This window comes from Synchiropus splendidus, chromosome 14, assembly GCF_027744825.2.
Source record: "Synchiropus splendidus isolate RoL2022-P1 chromosome 14, RoL_Sspl_1.0, whole genome shotgun sequence".
Classification (NCBI taxonomy): Eukaryota; Metazoa; Chordata; class Actinopteri; order Syngnathiformes; family Callionymidae; genus Synchiropus; species Synchiropus splendidus.
Window position 1 is genome coordinate 5,485,797 of NC_071347.1, and position 9,973 is coordinate 5,495,769.

Consider the following 9,973-nt stretch of genomic DNA (forward strand, 5'->3'; position numbering starts at 1 on the left):
TCACAGCTAAGTCCCTCAGTCATCAAGTGCGCACATAGAGTCATGGCTTTTCTTGCATATTAATCTACTGTAATATGCAGAGCGCCCTCGTGTTTTGCTGCACCCCAGATGACAATTTTCATTACGATCATCTTCTTCAGTTGATCCAGCCAGTCTTGTTTACATGTTCTGAGTGAATGGTTGGTTGCTTTTCAGATACAGCAAGGAGCACTGTCATCTGCCAGAGACTCTGGGCAGAGCTATAGCTTCCTTGTGAGTTAAAGGAGCCATGAATTGCCAAATCTTCCAGGCATGTTTCATGCTCTGCCTCTGTTTTTAATGTGGTCTAAACATGCCAGCAAATTAAACTCTTGCACTGGTAAAATCTCCCTTTCAGTCAGTCCTTCTCAATTTTTTTTTCAGGCAAATCGATGCACTTTAAGTCTTTTCTGTTACAGATAAAAACAATGTTAATGAAGTTATTCTTCATTGGAAGTTGATCTGTACTACTTTCTTTTTTCATTTCTTTAGTGTTAATTATTATTGTTGTTGTTGTTGTTGAATCTATTGAGAGAACTGCTTGTGTTCTACTCGACACATATGTGTCCCAAAACTAATGGAATTGATGAACTCCCATTCAAAGTGCATTGAAACCAGAGATGGGGAAAGCATGCGAACTTAAAACAGAACACACGACCGCGCGCACGCCCTCGCGCGCTCCCCGACCAGCCTCCAGCTGAAGGACACGCGCTCCTTAAGCGGCTTTAACGAGCTAATTTAACCTTGGCGGTGTCTGCAGGTGAGCCGCCCGGACTGAACCACTTCCAGCGGACACCTTCAGTGAAAACCTGCCGAGACCCCGGTGGATTATTCTTGTGGGATTTAAAAGTCAAGCTTGGCCGCTTTTCCTGACGATTCACTTTAGTTTTTTGAGTCAAACCAGCGGAACTTTCTGTCTTAGATCAGGCCGAGGTTCAACTGAGTAGCTTTTCATTCTCCTTTGCGGTGGGTCAAGTGGTAAGGTGCGAGCAGGAGGTCTCACAGTGTCCGCCTGGCTCCGTGATGCGGACCCAGACGGCAGACCAAAGTTCGGCCCGGACTTGATGAGTTGGGTCGCGGCGGCCGGGAGCGGTGGAGCCGCGGCGGGGATGGCGGTAAACACCAGCGCGTCAGCGGCGCAGTCTGACGCGACGGGACGGAACGTTCCAGCGCTGGTGTTCGGGATTCTGCTGACCATCGCGATCATCTGCGGGAACCTGCTGGTTTGTCTCAGTGTTCTCACCGAGAAGGCTCTGAAGACCACCACCAACTACTTCATCGTCAGCCTGGCGGTAGCGGATTTGATGCTGGCGGTGCTCGTCCTGCCGCTCTTCATCTACTCGGAGGTGAGAGCAACTCACTAACGACAGTTAGCAACTTCAATCTTCAAGAGTCTTGAAGTGTCGTTACTTATACTTCGGGCTATCATGCATCAGTTGTCCCTTAACTTATTTAGGTGGTATTACTTTAGCATTCCTGCCAAATGTATAATTATATTTGACAAGAAAGTAGTTACTAGTTTGATGCCTGACATTCCATGAGATCTTGTGTGGTGATGTTATGTTATTTTTCAAATGAAATGTGAATACATTTCTAAAGCAAAATACCTAAAACAGACCAAATTTATTCATCCATCCATTCATGGGACAAGAGCCAGGGATGGTCTGAAACAACAGACCTTAATGTGTCAGGCGTTTGTGGGGAACACGTTTTTAATCCTAGTTTCTCATGGATTTGATGATGTCAATTTTATTACTACTATATTTTATTATATTTTCCCATATCAGCTCACCCAAACCCTGCGGCTGGTTCTTCACAGCCACCATCCATTCATGTTCTAATCTAATCCAATGTAGTTATGCAAGAAATTATTTACACCCAGCTACATGGTACAAGAGCCAGGGATATCCTCGACATGTTGTCAGTCCATGGTGCATATATACAGACAGGCACTCGGAGGAAACCCAAGTCGTCGGAGGAATATAATTCAAACTGTTCTCAGCTGAGAACTGCACAGGAAGTATCAAGCACTGAGGCCAGTAATTACAGCTTGGTTGGTTTCGGTGTAAACTGTATCAGTATTGTTAGATGAGTTGAAAGTTCTGATTTAAAATATCAAGTATTGTGATGCTATTTACTCACATATACATTATGCATCCAGGATTTCTAAAGCAGCATTATGCTTGGTTTTGCTTCTTTGCTTTTTGGGATTTGTTACTGCTCCTGACAGGTTGCGCAGTTGCATTGTTGCAATGTTGCAATGTTTTAAAATTGTTTTGTGCAGTGTTTCTGTGTTTACATTACACAGTTTTCTAGTAATACAGGTACAAACTCCATCATTTACTAATTTATCTTGCATTAAGCTTGTGTTTTTCTACTTCCCATCAATGTTGGACGGAGCCATGATATCAGCACCAGCAGTTAAGTATGTTGTAGTGTCTGTGCTAGGATGAAACATCAGCAGTCAGGTGAACTTGATCAAGATGACTGCAGCAGCAATTTAGTTTCAGGTGTCTTTCAATCGATTTTGAGCGTTAACTACTTAGGCCTTCTCTGGATGGCTTTGGTTCTGCTGGCTTTAAAAGATATCACACTTGGGGTTTGGTTTTCCATTCAACAGACATAGTGCAGATTTCATTGTTGGAAAAATGGATGATAAAGCCATGGTGAGGTTTAGCTGAGAGGATGAAAGCAGTGTCATAATTGTGCAGGTGTGTGTGTGTGTGTGTAAGCAGGTGTGTGGATGTGGGCTGCTGTGACGGGTCAGGTGCACAGGTCTTCCCAGAGGACCAGAGTGAGCATGAGATTGCTGCTCATCTCAGGCTATCAGCTCTGTAGTAGTCACGTGTTGCATGCTAAAATTGCTGTAATTTTCATTCATTTATTGATTTCAAAATCTATACGCTGACGTCAATAAATCCTGCTCATTGTTTCACCTGCATTGAATGTTTTATACGCAGTGAGCAGTGAACTTGGGGTGATATTTTGTCAAACAAAACAGAGTAACGCTATAAGCCACGCCTCCATGACTCCAAACATCCAAACGCTGATCTCCTTTGCAGAATGCAAATGTGCCGTATGTGACCCCCGAGAAAGATTTGTCCATCATTATTTATTTTAATGATAATAAGGAGAATGAGTCTAGCTCACTATTCATTTCTTCTTTTTTTTGTTTTACATACAAACCACAAAAGAGAAGTGATATCAGAAGGGACCACATCAATCAATGGGTTGTAAGTGATGCCACTCACCCTTGTCCAACTTTACGTTCTCTGTGTAGTGGGTTTCCTGCCACAGGTCAGCTGAGTGGCCCCACAATGTATTACCATGGAACAATGGGGATGGTCTGAAACAACAGACCTTAATGTGTCAGGCGTTTGTGGGGAACATGTTTTTAATCCTTGTTTCTCATGGATTTGATTATGTCAATTTTATTACTATTATATTTTATTATATTTTTCCATATCAGCTCACCCGAACCCTGTGGCTGGTCACTCCAGTTATTACGCTGTTATTTTCTTCACAATCTGCTTAGTTTGACAACTCAAGTAGAAGCTTATTGAGTAGGTAGGAGCAGCGTGTCGCAGTGCTGGTGGATTATCAACCTCCGTTGTGGCAGGAGCTTTGGAATTATTGAATTTATGGTGACTTATTGCTGAGACCACCCTTATCCTTCGATAGATTGATAGTTAAAGGTTTTGTGGGACAAGTCAGATGATTTTGGATGTATAAAAACCTCGATTGGAATGAGATAGAATGAGATGCTGGCGTTCAATCGGCAATGTTGGATGGCTGGGTCTGGAGAAGCAGAGCAGATGGCACCTTAACAGCCAGCAAGCCTCAAAGCCTGTGAGTCAATGACAGCCTCAGTCTCCCAGTTAATGATGCATTGTTTGTGGATGATGAGATCATAATGATCTGGTTTGCAGTGTTGATTTAATACAAGCTGAAAGTGAAAGAAGCGTACTATGTGATCAACAATGTGTAAGGAAGAAATACCAAGATGTACAGAAGATTCTGTGCCTGGTCTTCAGCACCTTTGCCACAGAACTGTTTTTACTTCAACATCTGGTCTAGTCATGTGGTCTCATTCAGTCCAACAAAATAAGTGTCCAAAAACAACTTGTTGCACTTCTGCAAGCTGCATGTGATGACAGGAATGAAGGGTTAGTGGCTAAAGGAAGACAATAACACAGAGGCATGGTGATAATGTCACAGTCAAGTACAGAACACCTAAGTGGCTGAGAGGAAGTGGCATGAAATTACAGTAAACCCTCTGAAACTTCACAAATACTGGACTAAACTATTGCATTCTTTCTGACAGTCTTTTTGTCAAAACTTGGAAACAATATAATCAGTAGGAAAACCATTGAATTTTAACAATGCGTCCTTTATCTTTTCAGTTCCAGGATGGGGTTTGGACCCTCAGCACCACTGTCTGCGATGGCCTGATGACCATGGACGTGATGCTGTGCACCGCCTCCATCTTCAACCTCTGCGCCATCAGCATAGACCGGTTAGTGTCGACGCACCAATACCAGCTCGGGTCACACTAGCTTATTAGTGTGCGTGCTAATTTCTAAGGTCTAAGTGTTAAAGGTCAGCAGTGTGTGTGATAACTTGGGCTTTAATCTTCCACGGATGTCACAGATCAGTTATAAGCCCTGTGATTTGTCCTCCCACCGTCCGCATTATCAGGTCACCGAACCTAAACGCTGTCTTCAGAGAGCGAGTTCACTCGGTGGACTCGTGACTTTGGTTTGCTGTCACTACAACAAATGTTAGTGATCTGCATCAATTCAAGTCCAGGAAGAAGGATGTGTCTCGCAGGGCCGGCTGCAAGGATCCGTCAGCGCTTGTTACTGGGACTCAATAAGATTACCTGAACCATCAGCTGATGTTGAGGGATGACAGTGGGAGGAACAAGCTGAGCTTTCCCTTAAAACTGCCGTTGTTATTCTGAGAAATCAAATCAGATACAAAGACTGATGTGGCTCACGTAAAACGATGCTTATGACCTGAAGCTTTCGGAGGTTTAACTGGATGACTTTGAATAATTCAGCAAGAGGGACAAGAACCAGGACCACGGGCCTGCAGAGAGAGGGACCACCTACTGATTTATGAGCTCAAGTTTGACAGGTTTCAAAGTAAATTGACGGATGTGGTGCAACGCTGGAGCTCCAGGGTGCTCTGAATGAGAACCCAGTTACTGTCCAATTTTCTGCGAAGTCGCAGGGGTCAGGGAAAGTTTCTGTTCAGGTACTCACCGAGACGTGACTCCAATACGTACGGCTCTAGTGACTGGCACTCGGTCACAACCAGTCAAAGTCGCAAAAAGCAAGTAATGGACAGTAGTTCTGACTCGCTGTGCTTTGTCCTCTCAGCAACTTCACTGCTGTTCTTCAGTTTAGTCCTTCAGGCGAGCTAAGCAAAGAGGCAATGCCAGCTCGAGTTAAGATAGTATGGAGAGACAGAAAAACACTCACACAGAAGACGAAAAGGAGACGCATCTAAACGTGGAAAGGTTGCACAAAAGCTGAGAAGAAAAATACGATTTTAGTTTAGCCAGAGGGTTTTGTCAACCTTGTGGGGCACTGAAGGCCTTTCCAGGAAGTCCCCTGACCCCTGCTGAATATCCGGCAGGATTGTATAAAGCAGCAGTCGGCAAGCCACATACAGCCCACTAGAACCATGTCTACTCTCGGTTGCATGGAACTGCACGTTTTTAAAGACGGCAATGGCTACAGCTGGCCTCGAGCCCAATCTCAGCAGCACCAACTAGGGCTACATATGTAGCGCCTCAAAATCTTCCGTGAAAGCGAGTCTGCCAGTGTGAAAACCACACGAAAAACGTGAAAAACACAAGTAACATCCGACTTAGGACCGGGATCGGTTCCGACCTACCGGTCACAAGTCAAATTGGACACAAGTCGAATGCCATTCAAAATAGCCGAAGTGAGGGTTCTAGGTACTGTAGTGGTAGATCACTGTGTGAGAGTGAGGTGCTGGGATACTGTGCTGCCGTAACTGTCGTACACGTTGCCAGGCTGCTACATGCTGCGGTGCCCGACTTTGAATACAAAAAAAAAAATTAGCATCTACTGGCCATGGTTTTAAATATGGGTGGATGTAAGTTGAGCAGGTTGTAAGTCAGATGTTAGTTGTACCATATAGACATCACTACTATGATAAATCATGCTTAAAATGAGGAGTTTAGTCAACACAAGGCGCGTGAGAAATGGTACTTGGAATGAAATACGTCTCATCTAAACACACGTGGACCAGTGAGAAAACCTCAGTGGAAGATTACTGATGTCTTTGACAAATATTAAAACAGTTCAATGTCACTGATTTGGAGCCCTGACAAATGTAGTTCATGATGGTATGCTGTGGCATGCAGTCTTGTAAATGACCATTTTCCCCACCTGCAGGTTCATCGCCGTGTTGATCCCTCTCAACTACAACAGGAAACATGTGGACCTGCGGCAGGCGGTTCTGTTGTCAGCCACTTGGATTCTCGCGCTAGCCGTAGCCTCACCCATCATATTCGGCATTAACAACGTGCCGGGCCGAGACCCCAGTGAGTGTAAGCTGGAGAACGACGACTACGTCCTGTACTCCTCCGTGTGCTCCTTCTTCATCCCGTGTCCGATCATGCTGCTGCTGTACTGCGGGATGTTCCGTGGGCTCCGGCGCTGGGAGGAGGCCCGAAAGGCCAAGCTCAGGAACAGTATCCAGGCGTGCCGCAAGCTGCAGGAAGCCAGTGCCACCCTGCCACCTCTGTCCTCCCTGCCGCCGCTGCTCCCTCCTATCATTGAAAGAGACCTGGTGGAAAGTCCGGAGGAGCCGACTCCCCTTTCGTCCGTGGAGAAACCTTTCCCCGCTTCAGATTGTAACGACGGCCCGCTTCAGACAGTGAGCTTCGCCGACATTAAATTCAACCCGGAACCTCGCAGGAGACAACGAGCCAAGATCAACAGCCGTGAGAGGAAGGCCATGAAGGTCCTTCCTGTGGTCGTAGGTAAGTTTACACCAGTGCATGATTTTAAGGAGAAAAAATGACATGAGTGGGTTCTGTGATCCTTCAGTGTGAGGTTTGTATGTAGTGGCCGTTCTCCTGTCCTGGTGAGGCTGTAGTGTAGGGGAGCCTGTCTAAACTCGTCGGGACTAGATCTAAGGTGACACTTCACTCTTGCCCTACGTGTCATGTGCCCTCCACATCAAAACTTAAAGCAGAACATTAAAAAGCCAGATAAATCTAGATCAGAATCCTTAACTACACTTTGGCAGCAGGACACAGAAGTTCTATGAGCATATTGGGTGAGTGTCATTGGTGCTGTTGCACTGCTGTTGCAGAACTGTACTATTTTTTTCAATGATTTTTGTTTTTATTTTCTATGTATTATTATTATGATTATTTGTCATTTTTTGCATATACATTTAAAATATTGTGATAAAAATTGCCTTTACTTACTCTATTTTATAATTATTATTATTACGTATTATTATTATTTTATACTATTTATGAAATTCGTATAAAATGAAAGAAAAATGCACTTGACAGAACTTGCTCTTTACCTATTTTTTTAAATATTTGATGGCTCAATGTGGCCCCACAGGAAGTAACATTCCCCACTTGTGACTCAGGTACAGGTACAAGGTTGCCTTGTAAACAACATGAGAAGCTCTAGGACAAATTTCACCCACTGTATTTATGTAGACTGCAAAGATTATATGTGACATAAGTGTAAATAACTCGTTCTGCACAGACAGCGCTTGAGCGCCGTCACTCTTGATGTGTGTCACCCCACACAAAGGTTGAACTATTTATATGAGTCGGTGTTGGTTCTAATGCGAAGAAGTGCCTCCCTTTGGGAGCTAATCCTGCTGCGTCTTAATCTGAAATCCAATTATTACCCAAGGGTCAGCGCAGCAGAGGCTTCACTCTGTTACACATTTTTATCCGAATAGTGGAAGAAAAATGAAAAATGATTCATAATATTAGCTTATAAATGGTTCAATTTTTCTGATGGTTTATGGGATTGAACAATGTCAAGAAACTCGAGCCTTTGTTTACTACACAGTCAGAAAACACGGTGTCTAACAGTGAACGGTCTTAGTGGTCTTAGAACCATCTGACTGTGGTCACGGATCATCTTTACACTCTCTATTCGCTACTCACAGCAGTGGAATAATCACGGCACTGTAACTCCTACTGTGTCTCCCATTAATCCACCTTTCATTCTGGAGCTGGAAGATGATGGACGATCAACATCAGTTACTCTGACAGAGGTCAGTGGGTGGTCTCAGGGGACTGATGAGATCTGTCCAGAGATGAAACGCTGAAGGCTGCCAGTGTTGCAGGACTGTCGCTGCTGACATGTCCATTCAACTGTGCATGAAAGTTTGGGGCAGGAGCAGTAGATGTTGTGGATGTGTGACCACTAAAGTGTTGTTGCATCCTCCATATCCTGGGGTCCTTTTGCTTAGAGGCTCTTGCATGGAACCTCCAACCTGCTCTTCATCCAAGTCAGAACAAAATGTATATTCATTTAACAGTCTATCCAAGGAGATGAAAGTCCGGACGTAGTGAGATTCCACTCAGTTTGAGCATTCCAGCTCTTACATTTGGACCCCAGGCTTTGAATTTGGCCCCGTGCCCAACACTTTTTTGCAATGGGCGCAGGTGGTAAAGTATCTCTTGATAGATAGATAGATCATAGATCTGAGACCATCTAGACTGGAGATCACCTGAGGGAGTTGCCAAATCCAGCGACATTTTCAATCCACACATGCATTCCACTTGCTGTAGTTGGGTCAAACAACGTGGCCAGGCTTTGTTAATGGGCCTCAGAAACAGGCTCTTGTGAGTCACACGATCATTTTACTGGGGTTTTTCAAGACAAAGACACCTCATGTTTTGACCTTCTGAATTAGATATCATGTTTTATATGATGAAGCAATGTCAGGTAGAGATGCTCATCTGAGATGGAGCTAGAAGCCAGTTGAAGATGTTGAAGAGAAGTGTTGTCAAAGCGCCAAATTCTGGCCGCTCTGCTGGGTGTTGTGTGTCCCAGCTCCGTCCTTTCTCTTTTCAAATCTGACTTTGAATGACAGCCAAAGAAAACTCACAGAATTTCCCATCACCAACTTGTATCTCACAAGAATTCCTGCCGAGTCTTCTTCCTTGTCGTTCAGGAGCCTTTCTGTTCTGCTGGACGCCCTTCTTTGTGCTCCACACGCTGCGAGCGCGCTGCCGGGACTGCAACATCCCGCCTGCTCTGATGAGCGTGGTGACGTGGCTCGGCTACGTCAACAGCGCCCTGAACCCCATCATCTACACCGTCTTCAACACGGAGTTCAGGAAGTTCTTCAAGAAGTTCCTGCACAACTGCTTCTCCTTCAGCAACTAACATGGCAACTGTGACTCTTCAACCGAGGAAAGTCAACTGGATTGACATGTTAACAAGTCTTATCAAAGTTGACCGCGATCAAAATGGCGAGTTTCCATGACGTCAGAGTGAAAAATGCCGAGCAGTGAATGTAGACCTCCATCGCTTTATTATATGTGTGGTTTTTATTATTATTATTATTTTTTACATTGAAGTTCAGAGTGCATTTTATATGTAAAATCTCATCTTTTCATAATAAAATCACTTTTTTCACAAAAATGATGTGTCTTTTATAGACATTCCAATTTCTTCCCCAAACCCGAGTTTGGCTACCCACCATTCTCAGTCACACACTCTGTTCGAGGAAGGTGTTTAATTCCTCTGGCCCTTCTTCCTTGACTGTTCCTGGGAGGACCTTCTCCACCACAGTGGTCCTACACAGTTCCTTCTCCTCCCACTGCCTTGGACCCAGTATGGTTATTGATCCAGAAATGCTACCATAGACGACTGAACTATTTCACCTATCAACTTATATTTATGGTGAGTCAAGCAACTTTCAAGTG

At 44.4% G+C, this 9,973-nt stretch overlaps 1 protein-coding gene across 1 annotated transcript; it reads left to right on the top strand.

Annotated features, from left to right (window-relative positions):
• Positions 1-793: 793 nt before the first annotated feature.
• LOC128770718 (D(4) dopamine receptor-like) lies at positions 794-9,626 on the top strand. The gene is made up of 4 exons (XM_053885534.1): positions 794-1,364; positions 4,422-4,534; positions 6,450-7,039; positions 9,217-9,626. Exons 1-4 carry the CDS (start codon positions 1,083-1,085, stop codon positions 9,429-9,431), a joined length of 1,200 nt encoding a protein of 399 aa, XP_053741509.1. The 5' UTR covers positions 794-1,082; the 3' UTR covers positions 9,432-9,626.
• Positions 9,627-9,973: the final 347 nt, after the last annotated feature.

Coding starts and splice junctions, on each gene's coding strand:
- LOC128770718 (XM_053885534.1), top strand. CDS start 1,083: ATGAGTTGGGTCGCGGCGGCCGGGAGCGGTGGAGCCGCGGCGGGGATG. Junction 1,365..4,421: donor CGCTCTTCATCTACTCGGAG/GTGAGAGCAACT, acceptor TTATCTTTTCAG/TTCCAGGATGGGGTTTGGAC. Junction 4,535..6,449: donor TGCGCCATCAGCATAGACCG/GTTAGTGTCGAC, acceptor CCCCACCTGCAG/GTTCATCGCCGTGTTGATCC.